This window comes from Polypterus senegalus, chromosome 10 (genome assembly GCF_016835505.1).
Source record: "Polypterus senegalus isolate Bchr_013 chromosome 10, ASM1683550v1, whole genome shotgun sequence".
In the NCBI taxonomy this organism is placed as follows: Eukaryota; Metazoa; Chordata; class Cladistia; order Polypteriformes; family Polypteridae; genus Polypterus; species Polypterus senegalus.
In genome coordinates this window covers 174,050,772-174,066,027 of record NC_053163.1, presented here as the reverse complement: position 1 = coordinate 174,066,027, position 15,256 = coordinate 174,050,772, and the positions used below count along the sequence as shown (strand labels likewise).

General features: G+C 47.4%; 1 protein-coding gene across 1 annotated transcript in view; it reads right to left on the bottom strand.

Annotated features, from left to right (window-relative positions):
• Positions 1-15,256, bottom strand: part of slc43a3a (solute carrier family 43 member 3a) — a 63,441-nt gene that overhangs the window by 34,804 nt on the left and 13,381 nt on the right. Inside the window, exon 3 of the mRNA XM_039767615.1 lies at positions 13,083-13,221. Coding sequence (XP_039623549.1) covers positions 13,083-13,221 — 139 coding nt within the window. The remainder of the gene's footprint in view (positions 1-13,082; positions 13,222-15,256) is intronic.

Genomic DNA, 15,256 nt, shown 5'->3' with positions numbered 1-15,256 from the left:
GAAAAAAAGACAACAGGACGTTCAGTCTCAGTCTTGTGTTAGCCTATGGGCCTTGGATCCCCCAATTTAATTATGTGCTGTGCGCTCCCAATGAAAATAAGGAGCTGCCTGCACCTTAGTGGGTGTCTAGCCTTTGACGACGAGCACTTGCGATGGTCCAGGTCAGCTCCACACCCCCTGGTTGCCTCTGAGAGCCTCTTGAGCCCAGAACCATCGATAGTCGTAAACCGAGATGAGCCGGGCAAGTGAGGACACACAGAGGCAGCAGGGGTTCGGTACAGAAGTGCCAAGGGGCTTTTATTAAAACCAAACAAAGTGTTCAAAAGTGCAAATGAGCTTCAATGAACTGGTATCCACAGGCTCCTGGCAGGGCTTTGCCCATCCTGACTCCCGCTGGCATTCCTCGGCCCTAATGTGGGAGCCCTGCTGGTGCAATTGGTCACTCCTGCACCCCAAAAATTGCTCACCCCACCCTATAAAGCACCATCTGCTCGACCTCCTGCTTCCATTCGACACTCAGGGGCTCAGACAACACTCCCTCGCTCTCTCGCTGTGTCCCCTTAACCTCCATTCCTTCTCTTTTTTTGTTTCTTGCCTTTTTCTTCATTCATCTGATCTGATCTGACCCTCCTCTTTCTACCATGCAGGCTCCATTACTGCCAGAATGATGAATTTAAATGTGCCATCAAGCGCCTGCTTATTTTGGGACTGTGCACATATTAAAAGAGGCAACCAGGTTGGTGTCCCAACTTTTGTGGACAGAGACCGATCTCTTCAACCAATCATCGATGAAGGTGTTGTGGCAGCTGGCCAGGACCCTAACCCGACTGGGCCTCCTTTATAATGGAACAATCACAGAGAATTATTTCCTCCGGATTGCTAAATGGCAGCCCCACCCCTGGGTTCCTACAGCACCATTAATTCCCACAGGGCACACTGTGAATTGGAGTTTATCGACTCAGCCCTGTTGGGTTCCATAGGTACCACCAGAGGGTGCTGTGGGCACTGGAGGGACCTTAACCAAGCAGTGGGAACACCAGACGTACTTCCAGGGATAAAATAAAAGAAGCCCACTGAGTTCATTCCGAGAGCCACAGTCAGGAGGGGGACAAAGCTTGTGAGGAAAAGCAGAGGAAGAAGAGAGCTGCTGAAGACAAAGAGAACGGAGAAGCCCAAGAGTTGCGGTGTGCTGTTTATACTGTACTTGTGCTAAGGTATTTGTACTGGTGGCTGTGGTGGGAAGCGCTTACAAAGGAAGGGTTTCCCATAATAAATCTCTTTATTTCATTTTATACCAGCATCCGAGCCTGCCCGTGTCGAATTTGGGGTGCTCAGTCCACAGTGAATAAGTAGTGTTTGCATTTGGACGTAAGTTGAGAGTATTTGACGATCTTGTCGCCTGTGGCCGTCGCTCTTGCATTCTGTATGGTGGGAGTGCGAGTGGCATGTTGACGAGCCACCGTATTATAAAGTCAGGTTTTACCTGCCATCATTCTCCATCACTGAAGCCCCTCCAGTGTTTTGCCTTGTCTTTTGTCATGTGCGCCTTGTTGTATCCCACTCTTGATGCTCAGCAGATGCTGCTGCTCTTCTTTTTCTTCTTCTTCTTCCTATGAGCAGTGCACTTCACGCTCAGCAGATGTCACCGCTGGACATCGCCATTCTTTTCCTTCCCGCCATGTCATACCATTCAAGCAGTTTTCCATAAGAAGGACAACAAACCAGATAACTTCACCAAGGCTGCAGCTACCCAGATTTACTTGCTTCACCCGTATGTGTCACATCATAAGCTTTCGATCTAACCCCAGTAATTTGCAAGTAATCACGTGACAGAGGGACACAACCTTTAGCATTTTAAATATGTACAAGCTGTCCCTCATGGCTCCGCCCACATAGAAGTGAAACACGACAGTGAGGAGGACCCTGACTGGCTCCCCACACCTGACGTCACGCTTCCCCCTCCCCTCAGCCCGTAGTCTCGGATTAGCGTGAATATATCGCTCCTGCAAGCGAACTGTTATTCTTAGTGTGATGAGAGGAGTCGCAAAGTCAACCGGAATGTTCAAGCAAATTCTAGAAAAAAAAAAACAATCTAAATTCGTTAAGTAGTTTTCTCATTCGCTAGCTAAGTGGAGGCTGGCACGTGAGTGAGGAGGCCCCATCCCGCACCCCTCAGCCCACTGCATCTCTCACAGATTTGCACAAATAAATTGGTACTGCAAGCGAACTATGATACTTAGTGCGATGAGAGAAGTCGCAAAATCAACTGGAATGTTCAAGCAAATTCTAGAAAAAAATCCAATCTAAATTCGTTAAGTAGTTTTCTCGTTTGCTAGCTAAGTGGAGGTAAGGTACACGCACCGAGGCTGGCACATGAGTGAGGAGGGCTCCGCCCCCTACCCCTCAGCCCACTGCGTTTCTCTTGGATTGGCACAAATAAATTGGCACTGCAAGCAAACTATGATACTTAGTGCGATGAGAGAAGTCGCAAAATCAACTGGAATGTTCAAGCAAATTCTAGAAAAAAACCCGATCTAAATTCGTTAAGTTGTTCTCTCGTGAAAAGCAGACAGACAGACATTGGATTTTATATACATAGAGATGTAAATATACTTAGAAGCTCTTTGATTTTTTAATTCCAGGCTATTGCCGCCGCTGGCGCTGCTCCCCCTTTGGTGTAAACCGGACCCAGCAGCTCAACTTCAGCCATCTTCCGGCTATTTCAAGGTGACAAAGCAGGATAATATCCAAGTACATCCATGTAAAAACTGCGTTTGTCAATGATTCTCTGGCAGGCAATGCAGAGGGGGATTGGGGAGGAGGTTCCGGAGCAGGGCCTGTGGGATGCGATGTCACTGAGCCGTCTTTGAAGCCCTTTCCCTGGATGCTGTTGTGCTCACCACACCAGGATGTCGTAAAACAATCCGCCTCTTTTCAAATGTAAAGGATCTCCTTCCCATTTACATTGTTTAGACTGAGAAAATTCTCCCGCTACATCTTACTTCACGTTGGGCGAGTTTGTGACAAGTCACTGCGGATGTCACCTTAAATTTTAACGCATGGAAATGATCTGCTGGATTAATAGGACGCTGTGTGAAATTGGAATGGGTGTTACAATTTAAATGGTAAGGAGAAGTGGTGAAAAAATGATGAAATCTCCATCCATCCATCCGTCTACTTTTTCAAACTACCTTATGGAATTGAATAGAAGCTGGGAGTCCCATCTTGAATATCAGCTGCAGGGCAGGAGCAAACCCTGAATGGCACTCTGGTCCATCACAGACAGCGATGGGTGGGACGATTCACTTGAACTTTTTCATTTTGCAAAACGTTCTCCTAAATAAATGATGTTTCATAACCAGCAGAATTAACCTTAAGAAAGATGTACTGGATGGGCGGACATCTTGACTAAGATGGATTCCATTCATCCATCCGTTATTCAACCCACTATATCCTAACTACAGTGTCACGGGGGTCTGCTGAAGCCAATCAAGATGGATTCAAGTTCAAGATTCTTTATTTGTCACTTACATGGTGTGAGGGATCGCCGGCCGTGTATCCCGGCCAACACCCCCAAACCGCCAGATGGAGCCATCCCTGCAAAATGGAAGGGCCCCGAATTCCAGCAGGGCATCATGGAAATTGGAGTCTTTCGTCACAGCCTTGCTGGATACCATGGGGCCACCAGAGGACGCTGCAGGAAGGCCCAGGGACTTATACTTTCCTTATAGCCCGGAAGTAATTTACAATTACAGAAACGGAAGAAATGATATACTTCTGGGTTGAAGAAAAGAGGAGTTTTGATCTGACCCGGAGCAGAAGCACTTCCGGGTCAAAGACTTTAAAAGGACTCTGGGAAATCTCAGCAGTGAGCTGAGTTGGGAGGCAGGGTGGCTAAACGTCTGGGAGTGGAGGATTGGTTAATGTTTATTTGTATTGTTTATTGAGTACTGTGGAGTAGAGGGTGCTTAGTGCACATTATTATTATAATAAATAGTCATCTTTGGACTTTTACCTGGTGTCTGACGTGGTGCCTGAGGGTTCAAGGGAGCGAGACAGGACCTCAATCTGTCACAATGGATAAGGAATCTTGAACTTCAATCCATCTTAGTCAAAATGTCCGCCCATCCAGTAAGCTTCAAGTTGAATTTCACTAGATGGTTGGTCCCTGGATGTTATTATGAAAGGATGGAGACAATGGATGTGCACGTTGGCCAGGGTGGTTCCTGTTCCCTTTTCCATTCTGGAAGAAGATATAATGGACGGACTTTGGGGAAGAGGCCTACCAAGAACCGTATGAGTGGTGGCAGTACTCCACTGGCCCCAGTTTGGACATCTGTAGGGCTGCATGGGACTTGTAGTTAAGGAAGGCAGGCCTGTTTACCGTCAGACTCCAATACCACCAATTTCTAGGACCCAGAAGTGCTTTCTGGATGCAATAGTGGGGTTATACTCTTGGGGTCCAGCATGAAAAGCAGCAGCCTTGCCTCTCTTCACTGATAGATGAAGTCAGGAGGTGGTGGGCAAAGGTGGAGGGTGTGGAGAAAAGGAAGAGAGAAAGAATTGTGCTCACTGACAGAGGAAGTAAATCTGTTAAGGTTTTACCGCAAATATTTGAACTCGGGACTGGTGTCTAGACTGTTGTGTCTGAGGTTTGGAGCTCTAGAGGTGACTGCCACGAGTATTTTCATCTCATCTGCAGCCTTCTTCTCCATGGACAATAGCATGGCACAAGTGGAAAGAAGGATGCAGATCGCCCTCAAGTGATGTCACCGCCATGCACTCCGCTGATTCTTCTTCACGCTTATAGAGTTCGTGTTCAGTGTGGGGTCGAGTGAGGGTTTGTATTGCATATTAACTTTGTGATGCACTTTTTCTTTTAATTATTACTTTCCGTCGGACACTTTTGGGGTTGTTTGTTATATTTGGCGTGGTTGGGGTGTGATATATATATATATCTTTATTTGTCCCAGGAGGACGAGAGGAGGGCTTATGCCTCCTCCAGACCGTGAGGGGGCGTCCGTCCTGGTTATGTTGGGGGCCTTGGGTAAAGGGCTTGGAAGCCCAGCCCTGTAGGGACCCGTGGCCACCACCAGGCGGCGCCCCGATGCCGGTATATCCCGTGTGGTCCCCGGCCGGGCTCGGCTTGTGCCTCCTCCAGACCGAGAGGGGGCGTCCATCCTGGTTATGCTGGAGGCCTCGGGTAGAGGGCTTGGAAGCCCAGCCCTGTAGGGGCATGTGGCCACCACCAGGCGGCGCCCCAGTGCCTTATTATCCTGGGAGCCCGGCACTTCCACCACACCAGGAAGTGCCGGGGGGAAAACAACAGGGGACACCCAGACGGCTTCCGGGTGCGCAGCCGGCACTTCCGCCACACGGGGGTGTGACCGCGGGAGATTGCCGGGAAGCAGCTGGAGCCCATCCGGGTTCATATAAAAGCGGCTGCCTCCCTCCAGTTATTAGTGGAAGTCGCGTGGAAGAGGACGGAGCTGGAGTGAGGACTGAAGGCGGCCAGGAGGAAAAGAGGCACAGGACTGTGTGGCCTGGACATTGGGGGAATCGGTGCAAGAGACACTGGGGTTTGTGCACATCCAATTTGTAAATAGTATTGTAAATAAACAGTGTGTGGTGGAGACAACGATGTCCGTCTGTCTGTGTCCGGGTCCAAGTTCACAATATATATATATATTTATGTACAGGGTGGTCCAGATCTAATTATGCTCTGGATGAGTTTGATTTATGCGGGGACGATTCCAGTTTGGCGCGAAGACAATTCTTCATGTCGTCCGTTCGCACACTTCTCAATGGTCTGGGATTTTTCAGGTGATTTTCTATGTAATAAACTTACAGTTACAGTTAAGTTACAGCGTAATGCAAATTGCATAATTAGATCTGGACCACCCTATATATATATATATATACGTTGTTTGCTTGGAGTTTTTTCATTGCTTTCTTCATCAATACTCGCTTCGTTTGCCAACCCCTTCCACCAGCGCTACATGCCGTTGTAAAAAGGGGGGCTGAACGCACCCCAAGGAGTTGTGTCCGCTCCTCTGAAACCCCCTCTTAAACGGTGATACAATGGGAAACAAATAAGTTGGTTTTTTTTTACCTCGTCTTTGCTCGATCAGCTGCTGGCTTGCTGCTGCTGCCGTGCCGCGTGATCTGCATCTTGTGCTGCACTTCAAACATCTAAAAGCCTGTCCAGCAGCTGTCCTTTTGGCTCACTGCCTTGTCTCTCTTGTCCCCCAGACATCCTCAAACACTATGCAATCTCTTTTTGTTGTTCCATTATTTCACCAAATTAATATTTTCTGTTTGTTTGCGCTAATGCGATCTTTACTCTCATTTTTTTTGAGACTTTCCCTACTTCTATTATCTCTAACCTGCTCTGCTTGTGTATAACAGGACTTGCTTCCAAAGGTTGTAAGTATGATATGATTTGACCGTCTCGCGGGACATGAAAGTGTCTCTCTGTCTCTCGTCAAAAGATCACGTCTCGTCTCAGGAAAAAAGTCTGGTCTCGTCCTAAGATATTTTTTTATAACAGAGAGATATACTCACTTTATTATTTTACATACTGATTCTTTTCTGGTTTATTTTGGAAGTTTATTTGGAAAAAGTACGGCTTGTCGGGTCTAACGCCCTCATCTTGCCAAGTCACGGGTTCTTGGTGGTGCAGCTGCCGGTTTGGGAGAGTGAGTTGGCCGTTATAACCCAATGTCGCTCGCTGAAGTTCTTCATGGGATGAGGATGTTGTGCTATGATGGAGTTTTTAAAGAGAGCACATCAATGCAGTCCCTCAGCCAGCACAGAGCCCCGTAAGTCTTTACATTTTTCACAGGCGGCACACAATGCGCCGCACATCAAAAGCAGTAACTGGGAACTCGGCATTCACTTGAGGTCAATTAGCAGAGCCGAGCCACGCCTGGCAGACAAAGGAGCTTTGTCTCATTCTGCACGTCTGCCTCATTGTTTGTTTGTTTAAATTCATAATTCACTCCGGATGTCTTGCCGATTCAGTCAGAAGGCTTTGAACTGCCTGAAATATAACTGTGTGAGCGGCCTACCGAGGGCCTACTTCTGGAAGGCTGTGCCTTTTCTTCATCCCTGCCACATGGTGGGAAACACTGGGGCCTTAAAATCCATGCGTCCCGTCATGAACGTGGCCAGCTTACGGAGAGACTCTAAAATCTAAAAATACACGACCTCTGTGCTCGTTGGCGACGTCTGCCAGAGTTTCTGTATGCAAAGCAATGCCACCACAGTAACAGTAACACGACTGTTTGGCCGTTTCAAGACCCTGCACTTCTGATATCACCCTAGTCGAGGTCACTAGTCAGTCAGGTTCACTCAGGCAAAGAAACTGAAGGCCTGCATTGCCTCTCCTTAATTGAACTGATGGTCTCAGAGTGAAACCCCAAGTCAAGGATTAGCGGCACACAGCAGCCATTATAACGTCGTCACGATACCAAGTGTCCCAAACGCATGACGAGGGAGGGTGTTTGGGGGCTCAGCACATGGTGGCACCACAAGGACCGGTTACGTGAATACGCACGTCAAGGAGGATAAGGAGGGGAAGCCCTATGAACACTAGGGATGTCACTTTTATAAACACTGCATTCATTTTGAGAGCCTGAATCGCCTACTAAAGCACCAAATACAGAAATGAATCAAGCCAACAATTTATCTGTGTTTCTTGCCGTTTCCATTTTAAGTTCATTATAAGCCTTCTCGCTAATAAACTAGGATGTCGGGGAGACCCCAATACAATGCAATGTCTCTCATTAGCCCCACCCTCTGGTTCCACCCCTAATATCTTATCTGTCATAAGCCCCTCCCTCTTTCAGCACCATTAGCTCCACCGTCCCATTCTTTCTCCCATCAGCCCCACACTCCCATTCGACTTCTAACAAACTATCAGTCATAAGCCCTTCCCCCCCTCTGCACCATTAGCCCCTCCCTCTCATTCTTTTTTCTCATTAGCCCCATACTCCTATTCCACCTCACCCTGTCTATCTGTCATAAGGCCCCCAAATTGTTTCATTAGCTCCCCTTGCCCATTACTCTCATTACACCCACCTTCCAGTTCCACCCCTAACAACTTGTCTATCAGTCATAAGCCCCTCCCTCTTTCAGCACCATGAGCTCCTCCTTCCCATTCTTTTTCTCATCAGCCCCGCCCTCCTATTCCACCCCTAACATCCTGTCTACCTATGATAAGCTCCTCCCCTCCCTCTGCATCATTAGCTTCTCCTTCCCCATGTCTCTCATTAGCCCCACCCTCTGGTTCCACCCCTAACATTCTATCTGTCATAAGGCCCCCAAATTGTTTCATTAGCTCCCCCTTGACCATTACTCTCATTACACCCACCCTCCAGTCCTGCCCCTAACTACCTGTCTAACAGTCATAAGCCCTGCCCTCTCTCTGCATCATTAGGTTCTCCTTCTCATTCTTTTTCCCTCCTGTTCCACTCTTAACATCCTATCTACCTATCATAAATCCCTCCCTTCCTCCCTCTGTATCATTATCTTCTCCTACCCCATGTCTCTCATTAGCCCCACCCCTAAAACCCTATCCCGCTATCAGCATCATTAGCCCCACCTTCCCATTCTTTTTCTCATGAGCCCCACCCCCTTTTTTCCACCCCAAACACCCTGTCTATCTGTTATAAGCCCCTCCCTCTGTCTGTATCATTAGCTTCTTGTTTAACATGTCTCTAATTAGCCCCACCCTCCGGTTCTACCCATAACACCCTATCTGTCATAATCCCCTCCCTCTATCAGCATCATTAGCCCCACCTTCCCATTCTTTTTCTCATGAGCCCCACCCCCTTTTTCCACCCTCAACACCCTGTCTATCTGTTATAAGCCCCTCCCTCTGTCTGTATCATTAGCTTCTTGTTTAACATGTCTCTAATTAGCCCCACCCTCCAGTTCTACCCATAACACCCTATATGTCATAATCTCCTCCATCTATTAGCATCATTAGCTCCACCTTCCCATTCTTTTTCTCATGAGCCCCACCCTTCCATTCCACCCCTGTCAATAAGCCCCTCCCTCTCTCTGTATCATTAGCTGCTGCCCTCCTCTGTCTGTCTGTCCTTATTAATCAGACTTTACATTTCCAGGGAATCATTTCTTATGGCAGGACGTGTGGAACAAACTACCGGACTATGGAGTTGAAGCAGAAGCCTTGAGAACCTTTAACAAGGGTCTGGATGAGACATTGGGACAACTTAACGATCAGCTACACAAAGAAGCCTGACGGACTGAACGGCCTCCTCTCGCTTGCCAGTTTTCTATTGTTCTTATGTGGGGGCTCCTTTATGTGACCTAATCAGTGAGACCACGCGGCTGGTGCATCCATCACATCATTTAACACTTGTGACCGACTGGACCGTGTCCATGGGTGAGGCTTCAACCGCAAAATAATGAAAACAAAATATTCTGTCTCACATTATATAGAGAGCATAAATTCACAATCTCGTGACGCAAAGGCGTCAAAAACAAATGTACACAACTGCCATGTGAGAGAGGCCATCGAACCCCCTCTTTAATTTACCGTACAGACCAGAACTAAAAGTAACATGTCAGGCTGGGTAAAGTGGACTCTCTGAGGGTCCGTTCTGGCGTCCCCAGCCAACCTCCAGCGCTGTTACATTCGCACAATGAGCACATTTACACCGAGATAATCAAAACTGCTCAGCTGGAACCGCAGACTGCCTTTGCTTTTTCCGTTTAACATCCTATGACTTTGGACGAGTTTAAATTTGAGGTGGAAAAATAAATAAAAAAATAAATAAATAAAAGCTGCCCGGCTGACGCACACCATGGTGTGACTTGATTTCCACGGGTTACTTAATGCCATCTGTGAGCTTTGACCTGCCAGTGAATGTGGTGCCAGTGGACCCATGGTCCCCAAACTCACACAAACATCCACCTGCTTTTGATTATTATTGGTGGTGTAACCAGGACTGCTGGCATTTCATTTGAACACAATGTTTTCCCACCCCATTGCTTAATCTTTGTTTGCTAGCAAATCACCCACCCACCTGATGGCCAAGGGTCACATCCAAATGAACAGGCTGCAGTTCGGTTGATGGGAAGCTGAAGCCCAGCCTGTCCTGGGAGCTCAAACCCTCCAGGCATTGTGCTTGGGTGAAAGGCACAAGAACAGCCACCACCACGACCGCCACCGCTGGGGCCACTTCCTGACTAAGTGCTGGCCTCTGTGGTCCACCATGCATACCAAACAGTGAGTGATTGACGCCTGACTCACACACAGCAGGAATCATCTGCCATAGCGCCACACAGTAAAATAAAGTCTAATGAGGACCCGTGCTACATGCTTAATAAAGGGATCTGCACACGGAAGAGGCCCCTGGTGACCCTCGCTGGCTCTGCTGAGATGTGAATGACCTGTCAGTTAATGTGACCTTCACAGACAGTTCACAGTCACCAAGGCAACACGTTAGGGCTTAAACCCTAAATGAGATCCACTTTTGTTTCCATTACGGTTGATCCATGGACAAAATGGGGTAAGGTCGGGACAGGTTATGTGCCATTCTTGACCCTAAGGTCGTGTGTGATAACCCAGATACCCACAGCCTTGGCATCTTTCTATTCCTACAGATTGTTTGTGAATGGGTTAATGACCAGGATGAAGAGTTCAGGGTGTTTCCAGATACCCCAAAACCAATGTCTGTGTCCCAAACATTATGGAGGGTACTATCTATCTATCTATCTATCCTGCCTACTATACTAAAACTAACATCTATCTATTGTATAGTACCTTTCACATCAATCAATCAATCAATCTATCTATCTATCTATCGATCTATTCTGCCTACTATACTAAAACTATCCATCCATCCATCCTCTAACCCGCTGAATCCGAACACAGGGTCACGGGGGTCTGCTGGAGCCAATCCCAGCCAAACCCAGCGCACAAGGCAGGAACCAATCCTGGGCAGGGTGCCAACCCACCGCAGGACACACACAAACACACCCACACACCAAGGCCAATTTAGATTTGCCAATCCACCTAACCTGCATGTCTTTGGATTGTGGGAGGAAACCGGAGTGCCCGGAGGAAACCCACGCAGACACGGGGAGAACATGCAAACTCCATGCAAGGAGGACCGGGGAAGCGAACCCAGGTCTCCTAACTGCAAGGCAGCAGTGCTACCACTGCGCCACCGCGCCGCCTATACTAGAACTAACATCTATTATATAGTGCCTTTCACACTAATCAATCTATCTATCTATCTATCTATCTATCTATCTATCTATCTATCTATCTATCTATCTATCTATCCTGCCTACTATACTAAAACTAACATCTATCTATTATATAGTGCCTTTCACACTAATCAATCAATCAATCTGCTCAGTACTTTTGAAGGAAGATGAGCCTTTAGTGAATTTGAACTAAGCCTTTCATCATTCGAGCACATTTGGAAGGAGCTTCAGCAGCAAATGAGAAAGGAGTTTTCCTGAATGTACTTGCCAAGATTTGTAGTGCTATGAAAATAAATGTTCATCAAAGCCGTTACATCATCTTGATCACGCAGATACACACGGTGCAGAATCAGCAGCTTCCTATCAGGATGTATTGTTTTTAAAACTATTTTGTTAGCACAAGCGGAAGCATTCTTTGTTTGATATGGAACTGAATGACATGGTGGAGGTCACACCGTGACTAAGCACTGGGATTTGTGCCCATCTCTAACGGCCTGCTTAGGAGCAACTGAGAGAGGAAGAAGCTACGCAAAATGCAGAAGAGAACAAACACTGGTAGTGCAGAACTGGCACGAAGAAATAAAATGAAATAGTAATGGGCAGCCTGGGGGAGGAAGAAGGGAGGATAAACGTATCACCTCTGGAGGACATCATCGAAATCAGCAATCATTAAAAATGTGGTCAGCGCACAGAAGGTCAGCCGGCTGAGAAACATTCATCTGCCTGCCTGTGGTTCATGCTTGCTAATCTCTTTTTAGACATCCTCTCTCTATCTCTCTGTCTCTCTTTGTTACTCCCTCATATCGAGTGTCAACTGTTTAACTTGCTTTTTTGAAGACAAATTCAACAGGCTGGGCACGATTTTTACAAACTGAGTTATGGCCAAAGCGGTCAAGCAACATGTTTATGTGTAACAGGTGAATGACCGGTGAGCGCTGCCCAAGCACTCTGCTCTATGGACTTTGGACTTGGTTATCCAAATAATTCCTGCTGATGTGAAGCCACACTGATGCAAACCACTTTTGGACCCAGACATGCTGCTTTTGGACAAGGTCCAGACAAGGACTGGAAGAACGTCGAAGTCCAGCATAATGAGGCCACCTCACCTCAGTCACAGAGATGGAGTCGGGAGGTGGTGAAGGAAGGTAACTGGAACTGAGCTTGTGATTATACTTAATTTGAACCCTTGGCCATACCTGTACACTTGTATCTGGAGTCTGGGGCTCTGAGGTGCCCCATAGTGGTCCCGACTGAAGGGCTTTGTCTTTATTAAAAGGTGTGACAACCACAATTCATTCCTAAGAGCCAGCCGGCTGTATGTGATGTGGGCAGATTTCACCGTACATGGAATTATTCAGACAATTGGCACACGTATTTCAACCCGCTATGCATATTTTCATGTGTACAGACAGGCAGGATGTGACGTGAAAGTGAAAAGACGCACCTGAATCCCTGTACTCCTCCTCTAATGTGACCCTTCCTGAGCCAGCGCTTTAAATCTGCCACATGGAAGTTTGTGTTTGGCTGATTTCAAATTGGGGCTCACCATGAAAGCCCTACTTACAGATATGGTGGATCTTTCTAAGCATACCCTCTGGGTCCTTCACATCTAAATCCCTCAGTTGGCTAATCCCAGGCAGCAGGACTTAAAATACTAAAAGCCTCCCACTCAACCTCCCTGCGGCCATCTGTCTTCTCCTGCCATCATCATCTATCTGCTTGTGTCAGAGAGGCTTCAGGCCGGAAACCCAAAGAGACTGGCATGTGATGGCCACAGGACAAACGTTCCTCTACGTGAAAGCTGCGCTCAGCGACGTTAAGAACTCCAGAGTACTCACATGGCGAGAAGGCGGGCCACGGTGGTTCCATATCGATCGAAAATGTAGCCAGCAGGTAGCGTCATGAAATTGTTCATGAACGACGAGATGGTGAAGATGAGGGAAAACTGCTCGTCTTGGGCACTGCATCTTTCTGCATCTGAAGGAAGAACAAGAAGAGAGACGCACTGTCAAAACCGGGCAGAGGGTCTCAACTCACCTCTGTTAACCATTCCGTTGCTCCCTTTCTTTTTTTTTTTGTCTTTCAGTAGATTAATTATCCATCCATCCATCCATTATCCAACCCGTTGAATCCGAACACAGGGTCACGGGGGTCTGCTGGAGCCAATCCCAGCCAACACAGGGCACAAGGCAGGAACCAATCCCGGGCAGGGTGCCAACCCACCGCAGGACACACACAAACACACCCACACACCAAGGCTAAATTTGAATCGCCAGTCCACCTAACCTTCATGTCTCTGGACTGTTGGAGGAAACCGGAGCACCCGGAGGAAACCCACGCAGACACGGGGAGAACATGCAAACTCCACGTAGGGAGGACCCGGGGTCTCCTAACTGCGCCACCGTGCCGCCCGCAAATTAACTAACAGAAGTAAATGAAGCAAGTAGAGAAAACGCCCTGCTCATCCAGTCAAATAAAAATCAAAACTCTGGGATCTGAGATGAAAAAGGAACAAACTGCCCACCTCAGTAAGGACCACATTGCTTCAGCTTGGACATGAAAGCCTGGAACTGAACAGCTAATGCCTAAGGACGGCCTGGCAATGTCTTGTCATCAATGGCACAGACGACTGACTTCAAAATTAGTTTAGCAAATTGGACTGGCGAATATCAACAGGCAGCACTCTGTAAGCCAAAACTTTTCTCCGGAAATGTTTAAGGGAACTATAAAGCATAAAAAGATACAAACTCGGACCGCAGGTCACAGATATGGACTTTGGGTATGTAAGGAGGAGGAGGGGGTTGGGATTGTTGTCTATTTTATGTTATTTTTGAATTATTATTATATTATTATTATATAGATAGATAGATAGATAGATAGATAGATAGATAGATAGATAGATAGATAGATACTTTATTAATCCCAAGGGGAAATTCACATACTCCAGCAGCAGTATACTGATAAAAACAATATTAAATTAAAGAGTGATAACAATGCAGGTATAACAGACAATAACTTTGTATAATGTTAACGTTTACCCTCCAGGTGAAATTGAAGAGTCGCATAGTGTGGGGTCTCCTCAGTTTGTCAGTGGAGCAGGACGGTGACAGCAGTCTGTCTCTGAAGCTGCTCCTCTGTCTGGAGATGATCCTGTTCAGTGGATTCTCCATGATTGACAGGAGTCTGCTCAGTGCCCGTCGCTCTGCCACGGATGTCAAACTGTCCAGCTCCGTGCCTACAATAGAGCCTGCCTTCCTCACCAGTTTGTACAGGCGTGAGGCGTCCCTCTTCTTTATGATGCGTCCCCAGCACACCACCACGTAGAAGAGGGCGCTCGCCACAGCCATCTGATAGAACATCTGCAGCTTCTTATTGCAGATGTTGAAGGACGCCAGCCTTCTAATGAAGTATAGTTGGCTCTGTCCTCTCTTGCACATATCATCAGTATTGGCAGTCCAGTCCAGTTTATCATCCAGCTACACTCCCAGGTATTTATAGGTCTGCACCCTCTGCACAGTCACCTTTGATGATCACGGGGTCCATGAGGGGCCTGGGCCTCCTAGAATCCACCACCAGCTCCTTGGTCTTGCTGGTGTTCAGGTGTAAGTGGTTTGAGTGGCACCATTTAACAAAGTCCTTGATTAAGTTCCTATACTCCTCCTCCTGCAGTGTCAACAGCGAACTTTTGCAGGTGGCAGGACTCTGAGTTGTATTGGAAGTCCGATGTATTTAGGCTGAACAGGACTGAAGAAAGCACAGTCCCCTGTGGCTCTCCACAATGTCAAACCTGCAGTTCCCAAGACTGAGGTCTGTCTGTAAGAAAGTCCATGATCCATGCCACCAGGTGTGAGTCTACTCCCATCTCAGTCAGCTTGTCCCTAAGGAGCAGAGGCTGGATGGTGTTGAAGGTGCTAGAGAAGTCCAAAAACATCATTCTTACAGCACCACTGCCTCTGTCCAAGTGGGAAAGGGATCGGTGTAGCATGTAGATGATGGCATCCTCCGCTCCCAC